At 50.3% G+C, this 20576-nt stretch overlaps 1 protein-coding gene across 1 annotated transcript in view; it reads left to right on the plus strand.

Annotated features, from left to right (window-relative positions):
* The first annotated feature begins 5009 nt into the window (after positions 1-5009).
* Positions 5010-20576, plus strand: part of LOC149459157 (aquaporin-7-like) — a 69194-nt gene continuing 53627 nt past the window's right edge. The window contains exon 1 of the mRNA XM_089681577.1: positions 5010-5245. Within this exon, the coding sequence (XP_089537703.1) occupies positions 5138-5245 (108 nt within the window). The 5' untranslated portion in view covers positions 5010-5137. The remainder of the gene's footprint in view (positions 5246-20576) is intronic.

A 20576-nucleotide genomic window follows, 5' to 3' on the forward strand; every position in this document is an offset into this window, starting at 1 on the left:
GACATAGCATCTTCAAGTTGGTTGTTGCTAGCCAAACCTGATCCCCTGGATGAAGCAGTAATTCTCCTCTTCTCTTTCGGTCGAATGCCTTTTTACTGTCCTCTTGGGCTTTAGCGATGGCTTCCTGAATTGTCATGTTATTGACAGAAAAGAAGTTCAAGATGTCTTGAGATGCTGGTACCGGATTCTCAGGCATCAGATCAGGGAGGAATGTGGGATGATACCCATAATTGGAAAAGAACGGGGATTGACCCGTGGCTGAGTGACTCGAGTTGTTGTATGCGAATTCCGCGGAAGGCAGCAACGACAGCCAGTCATCCTGAAGGTAGGATGTGTAGCACCGTAAGTACTGTTCCAGCGTCTGGTTTGTCCTCTCAGTTTGGCCGTTGGTCTGTGGATGGTAGGCGGATGAAAGCGACAGCTTGATTCCCAGCGATTTACATAAGGCGTTCCAGAACCTGGAGGTGAATTGGACCCCCCGATCTGATACTATATCTTCGGGAACACCATGAAGCCTAACCACTTCCTTGATGAAGATCCGTGCCGTTTCCGGTGCTGATGGGGTCTTCTCCAGGGGCACGAAATGTGCCATCTTTGAGAAGCGATCGACGATCACCATTATTGCAGTGTAGCCCTGGGATGGTGGAAGTTCGACCACGAAATCCATGGCTATCATTTGCCAGGCCCGCTTGGGTATGGGTAATGGACGTAACAATCCCCATGCCCTGCTCCTGGAGGGCTTGTTCCTTTGACAGGTGGGACACGTTCGGACGTAATGCTCACAATCCTTGATCATGTCCGGCCACCAGAACGAGCGCCGTAGTAGATCCAGAGTTTTCGTTACCCCGAAGTGGCCCGCCATAGGATGGTCGTGGCAGTGCCCTAGGACCAAGGTTCGCACTTCTTCTGGGACCATGATCCGGTCTTCCTTCCAAAATAGCCCACCGTGGCTCTGGAGGGGTGACTCAGACGGAACTGGTAGTCCTACAGAAGCATCGAGAAGCCGGGAGCGAAGTTCCGTTTGTAGAGCGAGGAAACTCCCAGAAGGTAAGATGGTGTCAGGTACCACAGCGTCGTCGGGGTCCTCAAACATGCGGGACAGAGCGTCTGGTTTAGTGTTCTTAGTACCGGGTCGGTACGTTATATGGAATGAGAATCGAGAGAAGAAAAGAGCCCATCTCGCTTGGCGAGGTCTCAGTCATTTTGCCGTTCTCAAATATTCAAGGTTTTTGTGATCTGTGAATATTAGGATTGGGTGTGTGGCTCCTTCCAGTAAATACCTCCATTCTTCAAGAGCAGTTTTAATGGCCAGGAGCTCCCGATCTCCAATGTCATAGTTACGTTCCGCTGGTGTCAACTTCCTGGAGAAGAACGCCACAGGGTGCAGAAGTTCCTTGGTACCATTCCTTTGGGACAAAACCGCCCCTACCGCATTTTCGGAGGCGTCCACTTCCAACACATATGGGAGAGAAGCATCTGGATGGCAGAGAATGGGAGCAGAGGTGAACAATTCTTTGAGCTTTTCGAAGGCTGTCTGCGCTTCGGGAGTCCACTTAAAGCGGACCCTTTGTTTAGTCAGTTGCGTGATCGGGGAGACCAGACCGGAGAAGTTCCTAATAAACTTCCTGTAAAAGTTGGAAAAACCGATGAAACGCTGTACCCCCTTTTTTGTCGGCGGGTATTGGCCAATCTAAGATCGCCGTGACTTTCTGGGGATCCATCGCGACCCCCGTGGAAGAGAGAACCAGTCCCAAGAATGTGATTTCGTGCTGTTCGAAACAGCACTTTTCTGCCTTTGCGTATAGCCCGTGTTGACGCAACTGTTCTAATACCCGTATCACGTGACCCCGATGAACCTCCAGTGAGGGGGAAAAAATTAAGATGTCATCCAAATAAACCACCACAAAAATATCAAGAAAGTCACGAAAAACATCGTTGATAAAGTGCTGAAAGGTCGCCGGTGCATTACAGAGCCCGAACGGCATCACCAAATACTCGTAGTGACCGAATCTCATACGGAACGCCGTCTTCCACTCATCCCCCTCCCTCAGTACTCCTGATTCTGCTTCGGACAAGGGAAAGATACGGCCGAATGAGATTTCAGATCCGGGTAGGAGGTCTATGGGGCAGTCGTAGGAACGGTGCGGAGGGAGAACGTCAGCTCCTCGCTTACTAAAGACGTCTAAGAAGTCATGGTAGGCCGGGGGAATAACCTGGGATAGATCGGTGTCACCATCCAAGCACAGGAGGAACCGGGGAACCACAGATCCTGTGACGTGGCAGTGACTCAAACAATAGGGTGAGCAAAATTGAACTGTTCCCTTTTCCCAGTCAATCCGGGGGTTATGGGCCCTCAGCCAAGGGAGGCCCAGAATGACTGGAAAAAGGGGGGATGCGATGGCATCCAAACGGAGGAACTCCTGGTGATGGTCTGCCATTGTGGTGAAAATGGGTGGTGTCTCCTGGTCCACCACCCCTGATTTTATACGAGACCCATCTGCCAAGAAGATGTTGAACCCCCTTTCTTTGGTCTGGAGAGGGATTTTTTGCCGGTGGGCAAAAGTCAGATCGATGAAGCAACTACAGGCTCCTGAGTCAACGATTGCGGTCACCGACAATGTTCCTCCGGGGAGCTGTAAAGACACAGGAATGGCCAGGTAACTCAACTGATCATCCCTTCCTGCAGGTAGAGTAAAAGAAACGGGCGTGGACTTACTCATTTTAGCAGGACAGGAGCGCACCTGATGACCAGCTTCCCCGCAGTACAGACATAGGTTCTGTGATAGTCTCCTCTGACGTTCCTCGACCGATAAGTGGGAACGGGCCAATCCCAGCTGCATGGGTTCCGGGTTGTCCCCTGTTTCCGTGCTTCGCGGATGGTTCCCTGGGGTTGGAGCTGTATCTCTGGATGGAATCCATGCCACCCTTTGACCCTGGCTGCTCCTTTCCAGCCGACGTTCCCTTAGTCTACGGTCAATTTGAATGGCCAACTCAATCAGTTTTTCCAGGGAGTCAGGTAGGCCTACTCGCGCTAGTTCGTCCTTGAGAGACTCAGACAGCCCGATGCGGAACTGGTGACATAAGGCCACATCGTTCCATCTGGTGTCTCCCATGCAACGCCTAAAATCGGACGCGTATTCTTCGGCTGTCCGGCGGCCCTGCCGCAGGGAGTATAGAGTCGCCTCTGCGGAAGCAGCTCGCTGAGGGTCGTCATACAAGACGGCCATGGCCTGAAAGAACTCGGTCACGGAGTCAAGATGGGGGTCGTGCTTCTCCATCAGACGGTGAGCCCAATCCTGGGGCTCATCCTGAAGGAGGGAGACTATAAACCCCACCTTGACGGTCTCGGTGGTGAACGTGCGGGGTTGTAAGTCAAAGTATAGGGTGCAGGCGTTCCGGAAGGCTCGGAAGCGGCTCAGGAGCTAGGGATGTGGCAACCGCTCCGGATACCGGGTTAGCGGGAGGTCCTGCAGGTGGAGGACTCTGAGCAGGGGGAGTCAGGGGGGCTAATGACTCCATGCGGTCCTCCAGTCGGGCGCAGCGACTGTGGAAGTTCTGAAAAGCCTGGGTCAAGGTTTCCAGGTGCTGACAAATATCCTCTAGGGACGCCGGTCCACTTCCTGGCTCTGTCATGGCCGCAAGGTACTGTTATGATCCGCCAGGTGGTGCCTCAGGCTGCCAACTGACAGACCTACTCAGAGCGTGGGGTCTAAGCCCGGGCTGTGCTTTCACCAGAGCCCCTGATGGTGGGGATGGACTTGAAACAGTCCCGGGCCAGGTCACGACCTCCGAGCAGGCCCGCCAGTGGCTGAGGAGACCTTTGGGGACAGGTACCGGGAGAGCCAGATATGAAGAGGATGGCGGCCCCAGCAGGGTAGTAACGGATCGTGGGCCCGTGAGGGTAAGCGGGGTACAGAATCGGTAGGCGAAGAGTAGTCGGGTCACACGCAGGGTCAGCAGGGAAGTCAATCCGTAGAATGGTCAGGGCAATCCGGGTCAAACGCAGGAGCAGGCAGAATGGTCAGGACAATCCGGGTCAAACGCAGGAGCAGGCAGAATAGTCAGGACAATCCGGGTCAATCACAGGGGCAGGCAGCGTAGTCAGGGTCAATCAGGGTCACAAGATAGGTGCAGGAACTCAGGATCACAGGAAGACCTTGCGGCAATCTGTGACAGTGCAGGGCATCTTTAAATAGTGCGCCCTGCACTGTCATTGGCCGGCTAGGACGCGCCCCCGGCTGTCATTGGACACCTGAGGCGCGCCCGCGGCTCCTACTGCGCATGCGCGGCGTCCTGTCAGCCGCGGCTCGCCGGGACCTAGTGCCTGTGTCCCGGCGCGATCTGCCGCCAATGCGCATGCGCGGGGGACAGAGCCGCGATCGTGGACCACGGAGCCGCGATCCCTGACACAGGGAGACATATTCCCTGGGCTTGTCCAGGAGCCCAGGGGATTGCATGAATTGTTAAACTTGCCCCAGCACATAATGTAATGCACAGTATGTGGGACACAAACAGTTACTATGCCATACACAGCCCCCAGCTCCAGGTCCCATGGGGCAGCTTCCCTGAACTTCCTGTCAAAAAACACACTGATTATCAGGTAATTGAGGGACAGTGTAGGCGCCAGCTTCTGTCCCTCAATTAATTTGGTGGAGGAAGCAGGGGAGTGGTTTGCCTTGGGGAGATGTGTTTTCATGGAAGCACACAGCCGACCAGGGGGCTCTCACACAAGGGTGGCTCCACAGGATCCTGCAAGGATTAAGGAGCCACCCTACACTTGGACTTTGTGGCAAGATATAGTCTCTAATTAATAAGATCACTGTGTCAAGCCAGCCTGTGTGACATTTTTTGGCAGGGACAAGTGACTCTATATTTGTACTTGTATAGGATCCAGGAGGCAGTGAGCTCACTGTGATATTTCAACAGGAATTGTTTCCAAGTTGTCATAAGCTCCGTATCTCTCCATTTGCAGTGATCATTGGACCTTGGAGCTATCAGGAGGGGAGGGCAAGGTTAACGCCCAGATCTCAATAATAACTGCACTAATCATTTCCCTTCCAGTAACTTTTTAAGCAGCCCCGGGTGTTAGCGTTTAACCAGAGCTGCATGCCGGTGTCAAAGTCAGCTGGCTGCCAACATGAAGACGGGGATATCCTTTATCAAGAGAATCCATGCCACCATCTCCATCCACAACACATGGGCTCGGGAGGCCATGGCTGAGCTGCTGTCCACCTTCATTATGATGGTAGGAGACGATTAGTTCGATTGTCTAAAATCTAATATTCTAGTGAATCTGTAGGGAGTTTGAAATGTTCACTGTAAACCACAGAAACTATAAGGGTGTAGGGATGAGAAAAATGTGGCAGAAATTGGAAAATTTTGGTAAAATTTCACCATTTTAGTGTAAAACATTGAAGTCAATTGGGAAGGTGAAATTAAAGTCTATGTACAGCAAATATTTTTTTTAATGAAGTAGTTCAAACCCCTGTCAGGTCTTTATTTCTGTCTATTCTGAGAGTCACTCATGTATTTGTCCTGGTCTCCATGTACATTAGGACATAAAAGTATGGGAAATCCAACATTTTACAGTTTTCACCAGAACATAAAGGGAGTGGGGGGATCTTCTGTAGAAAACACCAGTTCTGTCTAACAGGGGATTTCCCCTAACTCGATAGAGATTTCCTCTAAGAGAAGTGAAGAGAAATTTCCCCGAAGAGACAGAGACAACAAAAAGTAATCTGAGAGGGGTTTTAGCCCTTCCTTACCCCTTCAAAAACTGAGAAAAACGTTGTATCTATACACTTTAAGGTGGCTTTTGGTGGTCTTTAATCACTTGAGTCAGTCCCAGGCAGGGGCGGACTGACAACTCATGGGGCCCCCGGGAAATAGGAGATCATGGGGCCCCTGTGTCCTTGCCCACACTCAAAGCACACCCTTTTTGGCCTACAAAAAAAAAAGCCTACAAAAAAGGTACCAGGGGCATTTCATGGGGCCCCCTACTGACCCCAGGCCCTCGGCCAGTGCTCGAATGGTCAGTCCGCCCCTGGTTCCAGGACCTTCTTGTCCCCTAATCCCCTTTACTTTCAGAATGTTTCTTGATGAGATGTCCCATTTTTTGAGGAGCAGATAGGGCTTAATTATAATTAGGGCTTTAATTATAACAGCATATTTGTATCAATACATTTTTATTTCCTACAAAGTTTTGGATTTAGATGTACTTTAGGTCAATTCCTTCCTCACCCTTGCTTTCAACCAAGGCCACCTATCTGTATTGGGTATTCATGATGGACCTTTTGTCACTTTGGTGCCTAATATGCAGCTCCACAATATATGAAAGGGGGATGTTGTGGAAGTTTTGTAACATGTGGCAGGTCCATGAACCTTCCAGAAGAAGGTTGCTTCATATTCATGAACTTCAAGAACGTCCAGGCTCACTTGAATGGTGTTAAGTAATCACTTGGCAGTTTTTCACATGAAGACACACGTACCCACAGCTAAGCCCTACCCAACTAAAATGGTCAGATCCAGGGAGGTTTAGGCCATTTTTATTTAAATGTTTTTCAACTCTTTAGCTATAACTGTTCTGCATAGTGTGTGACAATATGTACAGTCAGGTCCATAAATATTGGGACATGGACACAATTCTAACATTTTTGGCTCTATACACCACCACAATGGATTTGAAATGAAACAAACAAGATGTGCTTTAACTGCAGACTGTCAGCTTTAATTTGAGGGTATTTACATCCAAATCAGGTGAACGGTGTAGGAATTACAACAGTTTGCATATGTGCCTCCCACTTATTAAGGGACCAAAAGTAATGGGACAATTGGCTTCTCAGCTGTTCCATAGCCAGGCGTGTGTTATTCCCTCATTATCCCAATTACAATGAGCAGATAAAAGGTCCAGAGTTCATTTCAAGTGTGCTATTTGCATTTGGAATCTGTTGTTGTCAACTCTCAAGATGAGATCCAAAGAGCTGTCACTATCAGTGAAGCAAGCCATCATTAGGCTGAAAAAACAAAACAAACCCATCAGAGAGATAGCAAAAACATTAGGCGTGGCCAAAACAAGTGTTTGGAACATTCTTAAAAAGAAGGAACGTAACGGTGAGCTCAGCAACACCAAAAGACCCGGAAGACCATGGAAAACAACTGTGGTGGATGACCGAAGAATTGTTTCCCTGGTGAAGAAAGCACCCTTCACAACAGTTGGCCAGATCAAGAACACTCTCAAGTCTGCATGCCCTCAGTAGATCTTAATATTGCGTATTGCCCCCTCTAGCATCATTGACAGCATGCAGTCTTCTGTAATATTTGGCTATGAGGCTCCGAATTCTTGCATTTGATATAGCTGCCCGTTCTTCTTGGCAAAATGCCTCCAGGTCATGCAAAGTCTTTTTTCGTCTTGCATGAACCTCACGTTTGACTTTTCCCCAGAGTGGCTCGATGATACTAAGGTCAGGAGACTGTGATGGCCATTCCAGAACCTTCATCTTTTTTTCTGCTGTAACTAATGGAGGGTCAACTTGGCCTTGTGTTTAGGGTCATTGTTGTGCTGGAAAGTTCATGCGAAGCTTTCGTGCAGAAAAATGCAAATTGTTACATAGTTAGTCTGGCTGAAAAAAGACAAAACTCCATCCAGTTCAACCATAGAAAAAAAAAAAGTTATAATCCTTTTACCCACAGTTGATCCAGAGGAAGTAAAAAAAAAAACCTAGCAAAGCATTATTGTCTGCCAGTATTTCCTGATAACATGCTGCATGTATTTTACCATCAATTTTCACAAGATTCCCCATGCCTTTAGAGCTCTCACACCCCCAAAACATCAGAGATCCACCACCATGCTTCACAGTGGGGATGATATTCTTGTCGCTATAGACCTTGTTGACTCCTTTTCAAACATAGCCCTTATGGTTGTGATCCTAAGGCTCTATTTTGGTCCCGTCACTCCAGATTACAGTGTGCCAGAAGCTGTGAGGTGTGTCAAGGTGTTGTTGGGCATATTGTAATGTAACCGGGCTTTTTTTGTGGCATTGGTGCACTAAAGGCTTCTTTCTGGCAATTTGATCATGCAGCTCTTTTTTGTTCAAGTATCGTCACATTGTGCTCCTTGAAACAACCACGCCATCTTTTTTCAAGAGCAGCCTGTATTTCTACGGAGGTTTCCTGTGGGGTTTTCTCTATATCCCAAATCTGGCAGCTGTGGCTGCAATCTTTGACCTTGGAATGGTATCAAGAGATCCCTGAATTTCTAAGTGATTGAACAGTACTGACTGGCATATTCAAAGCTTTGAATATCTTTTTATATCCTTTTCCATCTTTATAAAGTTCCATTACCTTGTTACGCAGGTCTTTTGACAGTTCTTTTCTGATCCCCATGGCTCAGTAATCTAGCCTGCTCAGTGCATCCACATGAGAGCTAACAAACCCGCAGCCACTAATTTAAAAAAAACACAGATGTGGGGAATTCAAGTGGAACTTCATGATGAACAACAAGGCCAGCCTCACTTGAAGCAACTGCAGACCTGACGTGTGCATGCATCCAATACAGCAACCAGATCAACTGCTCAAACAACTTTTTACCAACTGAGATGAACCATTGACTGTATACAAAATAGTAAAGTTCCTCAGTACATGCAGAAAAGAGCTAATAAAAACTTTCTCTCTATTATTTGATTAAAGTGGACTTATTATCAGATATATTTTTCCATGTTAAGACTAAAGCTGGCCATACAGCAGTAGAGTATTGTTTGAGCATTTGAAAAATTGTGTATCACAGCGTTGGATCTGGCTCAGGGGCGGACTGACCATTTCGAGCACTCTGGCACTGCCCAAGGGCCCAGGGTCAGTAGGGGGCCCCATGAAATGCCCCTGGTACCTTTTTATAGGCTTTTTTGGGTATGCTTTGAGTGTGGGCAAGGACATAGGGGCCCCATGATCCCCTATTGCCCGGTGGTCCCATGAGTTGTCAGTCCGCCCCTGATCTGGCTATCAATAATTCAACTACGTAGTTTCCTTCGAATGAAGGGATAGATGCTGCTCAACCAACCCCAGGAGTCCAATGTTGAGGAATGGCCGCCGTTCTGGCCATGCCCTCTGATGCATTTCACGCTGCCCACCGGGGCTTGGTCACAGAAGGGCGGCTGAGGCCATATTTCAACACTGGACTCCTGGGGTCAGTTAGGCAGCATCCATTCCTTCACTTGTATTTATCTGTATCACAGTGCATTGTCGGGCGTGGCGGGCGAACAGCCCACCGAACGCCTGTTCCGGTCGTGCGTTCAGCAAACACGCAAGCAGTCTATGCTCGACTCGAACATAGGCCAACACTAATTCAGAGCTGCTACCTGAATGGGATCCTGGACGTATTCAGCAGATTTCTGTTGTGCTTAGGACATGCTTATTACAATCAGTCAGATATTCCAAATGAAAGCCACATTCACAGTTTTGGATGTTCAAGAAACATTTTCCATCCTTCCCCTTCTAATTTTCTTGTCACATCAGTCAAAAACTAACATTGATTTTACCCCACCGACCATTAGAAAATTGAACGAATTTGTTGCTCCTCCCTTAACATCCCCCAGTCTTGCCCAATGGTGGTCCTATATGCCAACCTAAAAATTGGTCCGGTCCCGAGATTGCCTCTTCTTATCCGGAAGTCACACATTCCTCCTCCCCTTCTTCTATTCCCCCCCGGGTCTCCTCTTTTCTTTCCCTTTTCTTTTCTACTCACTACCACTTTTCTTCCTTCGTCTTGCATGGAACCTTCATGTAGTCTGTAATGGAACCGTCCCAGTCTGCGCTTGGGTATTTTCGTTATAATACCCAGGGGCGGACTGACAACTCATGGGGCCCCCGGGCAATAGGGGATCATGGGGTCCCTGTGTCTTTGCCCAAACTCAAAAAAGCCTATGAAAAAAGGTACCAGGGGCATCTCATGGGGCCCCCTACTGATCCTGGGACCTCGGGCAGTGGCCGAGTTTCCAAATGGTCAGTCCGCCCCTGATAATACTGCTTCCCCATCCGAACACGGACACCAACGCTGACCATACGAGACTAGACAAGACCAGTCTTGAAATAAATCAGGAAATAGACTACTTTATTTTAACACAGATACAAGATATATACACAGGGCAGGGCAATCCACAGCCAGTAACAAGAGACACAGCAGACAGTCCCATCAGGTGGGAGGGCTGCCGGAAACACCCTCCACCAAGCCAATACACACAAACACATACATCCCATAATAGTTTGCTCCCAAGCAAGACACAATAGAACAATGGGATGCAACCACATGGCATTAACAATCAACAACCCCCCACACCCCACCGATCTCCTAGACATGTCTACACATTATCAGGACATATCACCCTGTACCCCTAACAGGCACAGGGTGACTTACACATAATAGGGATATGGGGAGCTGAGACAGGGGTCTCCGCACCTCTCCAAAGTGAGCTGTGTTCCATGGGCCCCCCCACCCAAAGTGATCCCGTCCAATAGTCCTTGTGAGCAGTACTTTTTATTTGGACCATGACCATGTTTTACCTCCATTTGTATTGCATTATTCCCTTATGTTTAACTATGGATCCCTGTTGTATGTTTTTGTACGACATTTTCATTTGGCCTTTGGGCGCCATGTTCTCCTTTTTTTTTGCACATGTATTTTGAATGTACTCCGCTTGTTACAGATTTTGGAAATTTCACTAAAATGTTTGAACAAGAAAATGGAACGAATGTGAGAAGGAACACATTTTAGCTACTTCTAGTGTATGGCCAGCTTTCGTCTTGAATGAGTGTCCTTACTGTATAGGAAGCCCGGTGGTGATGATACAACCGTCTACGTTGGTGAAGTTATTAATTAACCTGTACATGTAGACTCTGTATTATTGCAGGTTGTCTCACAGACAAATGTTTTCGCAATGATCATGTGACATACGATGGCGTGTCGGGCTGTAAATATAAACATTATACAATGCACCATTCTGCTGAGAAGCAGGGCCGGATCTAGCCTCTCTGATGTGGGGGTGCAGGAAATAATGTCAGGGGCGCAGTGGATGCAAGGTCAACAGGGCAGTGCATAGAAGTCAGTAGGGCAGTGTACAGGGGGGCCAGCAGGGGAGAGAAATAGGGTCAGCAATTTGTAGGGCAGAGTGCAGAGGCCATTCGTTTGTAGGGCGGTTTACAGCAGGTTATCAAGGCAGTGTACAGGGGGTCAAGGGGGTCAGTAGGACAGAGGATGAGAGGTAAGCATGGGAGTGCACAAGAGTCAGTAGGGCAGAGGATGGGAGATCAGCAGGGGAGTGTACAAGAGTCAGTGGTACAGAATATAGGGGATCAGTAGGGCACAGGATAGGGGTTAGCAGAGCAGAGGATTGGAGATCAGAAGGGGAGTGTACACGAGTCAGTGGTACAGTATATAGGGGTTCAGTAGGGCACAAAATAGGGGTCAGTAGGGTAGAGAATGGGAGATCAGCAGGGGAGTGCACAAGAGTCAGTGGGATAGTATATAGGGGTTCAGTAGGGCACAGGATAGGGGTCAGCACAGCAAAGGATTGGAGGTCAGAAGGGGAGTGTACAAGAGTCAGTGGGACAGTATATAGGAGTTCAGTAGGGCACAAAATAGGGGTCAGTAGGGTAGAGGATGGGAGATCAGCAGGGGAGTGTACAAGAGTCAGTGGGACAGTATATAGGGGTTCAGTAGGGCACAGGGTAGGGGTCAGCACAGCAAAGGATTGGAGGTCAGAAGGGGAGTGCACAAGAGTCAGTGGGACAGTGTATAGGAGTTCAGTAGGGCACAAAATAGGGGTCAGCAGGGCAGAGGATGGGAGGTCAGAAAGGGAGTGTACAAGAGTCAGTGGGACAGTATATAGGTTTTCAGTAGGGCACAGGATAGGGGTCAGAAGGGCAGAGGATGGGAGGTCAGCAGGGGAGTGTACAAGAGTCAGTGGTACAGAATATAGGGGGTTAGTAGGGCAGAGGATGGGAGGTCAGCAGGGGAGTGTACAAGAGTCAGTGGTACAGAATATAGGGGTTCAGTAGGGCACAGAATAGGGGTCAGCAGGGCAGAGGATGGGAGGTCAGCAGGGGAATGTACAAGAGTCAGTGAGACAGTATATAGGTGTTCAGTAGGGCACAGGATATGGGTCAGCAGGGCAGAGGATGGGAGGTCAGCAGGGGAATGTACAAGAGTCAGTGGGACACTATATAGGGGTTCAGTAGGGCACAGAATAGGGGTCAGCAGGGCAGAGGATGGGAGGTCAGCAGGGGAATGTACAAGAGTCAGTGAGACAGTATATAGGTGTTCAGTAGGGCACAGGATAGGGGTCAGCAGGGCAGAGGATGGGAGGTCAGCAGGGGAGTGTACAAGAGTCAGTAGGGCAGTATAAGTGATCTTAAGCTGGCCATACACCAGCAGTAACCAGCTATCAGAAAGTGTTCACAGCCACCCAGGATAAAAGACAGAAAAAACACAAGCAAAGTGTAATATGTTTAAATACAACTGCTTTATTAAAACTAAAGTGTGCACTAAAAATCCACAATATCGCTTTAATCCATGTAAACAGGCAGATTCTCCAAAGCTAATCTATCATCAATACCTGTGCGTGATGACGTCACGTCATGGCCACGGCGTCCCTACAGAAGTGAGTTTGCTGGGCTTGTCTGTGTTGGCCACCATGGATGCTGTGCTCCGACAGGATCCCCAGCGTTCCTCCAGACGTTCCCGAGCCGCATGCCAAACTCTCTGGGGCTGTTGGTTGGATATCCCTGATCTACATAGTGAGCACAGAGAGTTTGAGAGAACTGTCTGGAGAAGAAACAGACAGGGGCCCTAAGTCTAAGGGCCAGAGCACCAGGGGATACAAGAAAAAGCCAGGAGGCTGAAGAAAGCATTGATTGTTCGCAGGGCCATTTTTAATATTGATTAGACCCTGGGCAAACATTTTCTTGCACCCCCCCCCCCATGCAATTTCACTCTCACATTAAACAGGACCCTCTCCCCCATACTCTCCCCATCATTACACAGGAGCCTCTCCCCCATACTACTGTCATCATTACACAGGACCCCTCCCCCAAACTGCCCCCATCATTACACAGCCCCCCCATGCTATCCCATCATTACACAGGACCCTTCCTCCGTACTGCCTCCATCATTACACTAGACCCCCTTCCCCATACTACCCCCATCATTATACAGGACCCCCTTCCCCATACTGCCCCCATAATTTCACATGATCCCTCTCCCATACTACCCCCATCATTACACGGGACCCCCTCCCCTATCCTGCCCCCATCATTACACAGCCCCCCCATGCTACCCCATCATTACACAGGACCCCTCCCCCCTACTACCTCCATCATTACACTGGACCCCCTTCCCCATACTACCCTCATCATTACACAGGACCCCTCCCCCATACTACCCCCATCATTATATAGGACCCCCTCCTCCATACTGCCCCCATAATTTCACATGATCCCATCCATACTACCCCCATCATTACACAGGACCCCCTCCCCTATACTACCCCCATCATTACACAGTACCCTCTCCATCATGGTACCCCCTATGATTACACAGGACCCCCTCCTTCATACTGGTAGTGTAGTGACTATGTTGCTTATTGTCACAGTTGGCACTGCCTGCTGCTATACAGAGAGGGTCCGGGGAATCCAAGTTTGGCTATGGAGCCCCGTGGTTTGTAGTGACCCCCTGTTCAGGCCATGTAGAGTCACACTTAGCACCTGACCTCTAATGGTCTCTAATAGCCCGTAATAAGAGAGCCTCCCCAACGTCACATGCTGCTTCTGTCTCATAGCATCTTCCAACGCACTCATGTGAAAAGCCATTCATCATTCTGCCCTTTTCAAGATAGCCCCTGTAAACAAACATTTGCATCCAGCTTATCTCTACACTAGAAAATCCATTGGTACACCAGTGATATCAACAACTTGTCTGTCTGTGTATCCAGACATTATACCGTGTGTAGCGCCACCCCTGTAGGGGCCGCTGGCAATAACTGGTTCTTCCCTAAAAGTACAGAGGCCAATGCAAGCACTAGTCCATTCACACCAGATCCAGGGGAAGACTTTTTAGTATTAAATGCTTCAAGAAACCTTTAAAAAGAGAGGGGTTTAGGGTAAAAACAATCAATAGCAATAATGGGAGGACAAACCTCCCACTAATCTTCTAATAGCAGCCTTTCCTGGAGGTAACAGGGAATGGCCAGTATATCTAGGACTCTACCCCAGTCCATGTAGGAACCTCTGGCAATTTAGATCCCTTCTAGCGCTAGCACACCCAAAATCCACAGCAAGGTCTTTACTTACAATGTTATTGGAGCCAGGGGCGGACTGACCATTTGGAAACTCGGGCACCATGAGTAGGGGGCCCCATGAGATGCCCCTGGTACCTTTTTCATAGGCTTTTTTGAGTTTGGGCAAGGACACAGGGGCCCCATGATTGCCTATTGCCCGGGGGCCCCGTGAGTTGTCAGTCCGCCCCTGCTTGGAGCTGTCTGACACCAAGCCTCCATAGGTGAGGGAGATAAAAAGATCCTTCTCCAGACCAGGACTTCAGAACAGTGTCCTCCAGCGAATATTCCTTTAGCAGTCCTGCTGTGACCGAGACTGCAATCTCTTGTTTCAGAACCTCTGTCCTAGAGACAGTAGCCCCCCACAGGAGACTGTATTCCTCCCTGAAGAGGAAATACACTTATCCAGAGCTTCCCAAACATTTATCACCTTCCCAACCACCTTCTGGGCGCTTCCTTCCAGGGATTGGCTGGGGCATGATAAATATTCATATTGATCATCTGCAACTCCCTGCTCTTCTGGAAATGTCTTCTGAAGACAGGTGGGAGAAATCAAACACCCAGCTTAGGAAAACTTGAACAGACAAAAACAATCAATCAATCAATCAATCACTGCTCCACTCACTACAGTGAAGACAAAAACTACATTTACCTAACGGCCTAACTTGGAGGGTGCAACACGAGCAAACGGGCCCATTCACTATCCAGAAACCAGGACTCTGTATAGTGCAAGCAGACCTATTCCATCTTCCCCCACTCTTCCATCATGGGTCATGAGATCTACAGCTCAGGTGGGAGAATCTGTCCACAGGACAACTATTAGTCGTGCACTCCACAAATCTGGCCTTTATGGAAGAGTGACAAGAGGAAAGCCATTGTTGGAGGAAAGCCATAAGAAGTCCCGTTTACAGTCTGCGAGAAGCCATGTGGGGGACACAGCAAACGTGAAAGAAGGAGCTCTGGTCAGATGAGACCAACATTGAACTTTTTGGCCTAAAAGCAAAACCCTATGTGTGGTGGAAAACTAACACTGCACATCACCCTGAACACACCATCCCCACCGTGAAACATGGTGGTGGCAGTATCATATTGTGGGGATGCTTTTCTTCAGCAGAGACAGGGAAGTTGGTCAGAATTGATAGGAAGATGGATGGAGCCAAATACAGGGCACTCTTAGAAGAAAACCTGTTAGAGTCTGCAGAAGATGAGAGACCGGGGTGGAGGTTCTCCTTCCAGCAGGACAACGACCCGAAACATCCAGCCAGAGCTACAATGGAATGGTTCAGATCAAAGCATCTTCATGTGTTAGACTGGCCCAGTCACAGTCCAGACCTAAATCCAATGGAGAATCTATGGCAAGACTTGAAAATTGCTGTTCCCAGACGCTCTCCATCCAATCTGACAGCTTGAACAATTCTGCAAAGAAGAATGGGAAGAAATGTCCCTCTCTAGATGTGCAAAGAGACATCCCCAAAAAGACTTGCAGCTGGAATTGCAGCCAAAGGGGGTCCTACAAACTATTGACTCCGGGGGGCTGCATACAAATGCCACCACACTTTTCACAGATTTATTTGTAAAAAATGTTGGAACCATTTCTCATTTTTCTTTCCACTTCACAATGTTGGTCCATCACATCCAATCCCAATAAAATACATTGATGGTTTTGGTTGTAACATGAAAACATGGGGAACATTTCAAGGGGGAGGAAGACTTTTCAAGGCACATGTAAATATTGAGGGGCCATTCACACTAGAGTTCCAGAATGCATGAATGTGCACTGCCTTATTCATAGACCAAAATTCATTATGAATGGACTGCCAATACACCACAATGGATAAAAGAAAACGTACATGACCCTTCTTCAGCAATACAGCACACCACAACGCACAGTTTGTATGATGTGTTGCAGTACATTGCTCTACTGTATAGTGCAAGGAGTTCCATTCACAATGAATGGCACCACAATGCATCGTAAATAGAGCAGGTGCATTGCAGAAATGTGCTAATTAGAATGCGGTGCCACAATGTACAAATGTGTTTGATTTATCATGCAGCTCAAAAGCCTTAAAGTGTTACTAAACCGCGGAACTCCCGGACCCTGCATTCACTATATCCGCTCTCCCCGGACCCCGCATTCACTATATCCGCTCTCCCCGGACCCCGCATTCACTATATCCGCTCTCCCCGGACCCCGTATTCACTATATCCGCTCTCCCCAGACTCTGCATTCACTATATCCGCTCTCCCCGGACCCCGCATTCACTATATCCGCTCTCCCCGGACCCCGCATTCACTATATCCGCTCTCCCCGGACCCCGCATTCACTATATCCGCTCTCCCCGGACCCCGCATTCACTATATCCGCTCTCCCCGGACCCCGCATTCACTATATCCGCTCTCCCCGGACCCCGCATTCACTATATCCGGTCTCCCCGGACCCTGCATTCACTATATCCGGTCTCCCTGAACCCTGCATTCACTATATCCGCTCTCCTCGGACCCTGCATTCACTATATCCGCTCTCCCCGGACCCTGCATTCACTATATCCGCTCTCCCCGGACCCTGCATTCACTATATCCGGTCTCCCTGGACCCCGCATTCACTATATCCGCTCTCCCCGGACCCCGCATTCACTATATCCGGTCTCCCAGGACCCTGCATTCACTATATCCGCTCTCCCCGGACCCCGCATTCACTATATCCGCTCTCCCCGGACCCCGCATTCACTATATCCGCTCTCCCCGGACCCCGCATTCACTCTATCAGCTCTCCTCGGACCCTGCATTCACTATATCCGCTCTCCCCGGACCCCGCATTCACTATATCCGCTCTCCCCGGACCCTGCATTCACTATATCCGCTCTCCCCGGACCCTGCTTTCCCTATATCCGGTCTCCCCGGGCCCGCATTCATTATATCCGCTCTCCCCGGACCCGGCATTCACTATATCCGGTCTCCCTGCACCCTGCATTCACTATATTCGCTCTCCCCGGACCCCGCATTCACTCTATCCGCTCTCCTCGGACCCTGCATTCACTATATCCGCTCTCCCCGGACCCCGCATTCACTATATCCGCTCTCCCCGGACCCGGCATTCACTATATCCGGTCTCCCTGCATTCACTATATCCGGTCTCCCCGGACCCTGCATTCACTATATCCGCTCTCCCCGGACCCTGCATTCACTATATCCGGTCTCCCCGGACCCTGAATTCACTATATCCGCTCTTCCCGGACCCTGCATTCACTATATCCACTCTCCCGGACCCTGCATTCACTATATCCGCTCTCCCCGGACCCTGCATTCACTATATCCGCTCTCCCCACACCCTGCATTCACTATATCTGGTTTCCACGGACCCTGCATTCACTATATCCGCTCTCCCCGGACCCCGCATTCACTATATCCGGTCTCCCAGGACCCCGCATTCACTATATCCGGTCTCCACGGACCCTGCATTCACTATATCCGCTCTCCCAGGACCCTGCATTCACTATATCCGGTCTCCCAGGACCCCGCATTCACTATATCCGCTCTCCCAGGACCCTGCATTCACTATATCCGGTCTCCCTGGACCCTGCATTCACTATATCTGGTCTCCCCGGACCCTGCATTCACTATATCCGGTCTCCCCAGACCCTGCATTCACTATTTCTGGTCTCCCAGAACCCTGCATTTACTATATCTGGTCTCCCCGGACCCCGCATTCACTATATCCAATCTCCCCGGACCCCACGTTCACTATATCCGCTCTCCCCGGACTCCGCATTCACTATATCTGGTCTCCCAGGACTCCGCACTCACTATATCTGGTCTCCCCGGACCCTGCATTCACTATATCCGCTCTCCCCCGACCCTGCATTCACTATATCCGCTCTCCCTGGACCCTGCATTCACTATATCCGGTCTCCCTGGACCCTGCATTCACTATATCCGCTCTCCCCGGACCCCGCATTCACTATATCCAGTCTCCCAGGACCCTGCATTCACTATATCTGCTCTCCCCGGACCCCGCATTCACTATATCCGCTCTCCCCGGACCCCGCATTCACTATATCCGCTCTCCCCGGACCCCGCATTCACTATATCCGCTCTCCCCGGACCCCGCATTCACTCTATCCGCTCTCCTCGGACCCTGCATTCACTATATCCGCTCTCCCCGGACCCCGCATTCACTATATCCGCTCTCCCCGGACCCTGCATTCACTATTTCCGCTCTCCCCGGACCCTGCATTCACTATATCCGCTCTCCCCGGACCCTGCATTCACTATATCCGCTCTCCCCGGACCCGGCATTCACTATATCCGGTCTCCCCGCACCCTGCATTCACTATATCCGCTCTCCCCGGACCCTGCATTCACTATATCCGGTCTCCCCGGACCCTGCATTCACTATATCCGGTCTCCCCGGACCCTGCATTCACTATATCTGCTCTCCCCGGACCCTGCATTCACTATATCCGCTCTCCCGGACCCTGCATTCACTATATCCGCTCTCCTCAGACCCTGCATTCACTACATCCGCTCTCCCCGGACCCTGCATTCACTATATCCGCTCTCCCCACACCCTGCATTCACTATATCTGGTCTCCACGGACCCTGCATTCACTATATCCGCTCTCCCCGGACCCCGCATTCACTATATCTGGTCTCCCGGGACCCTGCATTCACTATATCCGCTCTCCCCGGACCCCGCATTCACTATATCCGCTCTCCCCGGACCCCGCATTCACTATATCCGCTCTCCCCGGACCCCGCATTCACTATATCCGCTCTCCCCGGACCCCGCATTCACTATATCCGGTCTCCCCGGACCCTGCATTCACTATATCCGGTCTCCCTGAACCCTGCATTCACTATATCCGCTCTCCTCGGACCCTGCATTCACTATATCCGCTCTCCCCGGACCCTGCATTCACTATATCCGCTCTCCCCGGACCCTGCATTCACTATATCCGGTCTCCCTGGACCCTGCATTCACTATATCCGCTCTCCCCGGACCCCGCATTCACTATATCCGGTCTCCCAGGACCCTGCATTCACTATATCCGCTCTCCCCGGACCCCGCATTCACTATATCCGCTCTCCCCGGACCCCGCATTCACTATATCCGCTCTCCCCGGACCCCGCATTCACTCTATCAGCTCTCCTCGGACCCTGCATTCACTATATCCGCTCTCCCCGGACCCCGCATTCACTATATCCGCTCTCCCCGGACCCTGCTTTCCCTATATCCGGTCTCCCCGGGCCCGCATTCATTATATCCGCTCTCCCCGGACCCGGCATTCACTATATCCGGTCTCCCTGCACCCTGCATTCACTATATTCGCTCTCCCCGGACCCCGCATTCACTCTATCCGCTCTCCTCGGACCCTGCATTCACTATATCCGCTCTCCCCGGACCCCGCATTCACTATATCCGCTCTCCCCGGACCCGGCATTCACTATATCCGGTCTCCCTGCATTCACTATATCCGGTCTCCCCGGACCCTGCATTCACTATATCCGCTCTCCCCGGACCCTGCATTCACTATATCCGGTCTCCCCGGACCCTGAATTCACTATATCCGCTCTTCCCGGACCCCGCATTCACTATATCCACTCTCCCGGACCCTGCATTCACTATATCCGCTCTCCCCACACCCTGCATTCACTATATCTGGTTTCCACGGACCCTGCATTCACTATATCCGCTCTCCCCGGACCCCGCATTCACTATATCCGGTCTCCCAGGACCCCGCATTCACTATATCCGGTCTCCACGGACCCTGCATTCACTATATCCGCTCTCCCAGGACCCTGCATTCACTATATCCGGTCTCCCAGGACCCCGCATTCACTATATCCGCTCTCCCAGGACTCTGCATTCACTATATCCGGTCTCCCTGGACCCTGCATTCACTATATCTGGTCTCCCCGGACCCTGCATTCACTATATCCGGTCTCCCCAGACCCTGCATTCACTATTTCTGGTCTCCCAGAACCCTGCATTTACTATATCTGGTCTCCCCGGACCCCGCATTCACTATATCCAATCTCCCCGGACCCCACGTTCACTATATCCGCTCTCCCCGGACCCCGCATTCACTATATCTGGTCTCCCAGGACTCCGCACTCACTATATCTGGTCTCCCCGGACCCTGCATTCACTATATCCGCTCTCCCCCGACCCTGCATTCACTATATCCGCTCTCCCTGGACCCTGCATTCACTATATCCGGTCTCCCTGGACCCTGCATTCACTATATCCGCTCTCCC

The sequence above is a fragment of the Staurois parvus genome, unplaced genomic scaffold (assembly GCF_062004578.1).
Source record: "Staurois parvus isolate SC_StPar_1 unplaced genomic scaffold, SC_StPar_1.0 ptg000271l, whole genome shotgun sequence".
Lineage (NCBI taxonomy): Eukaryota > Metazoa > Chordata > Amphibia > Anura > Ranidae > Staurois > Staurois parvus.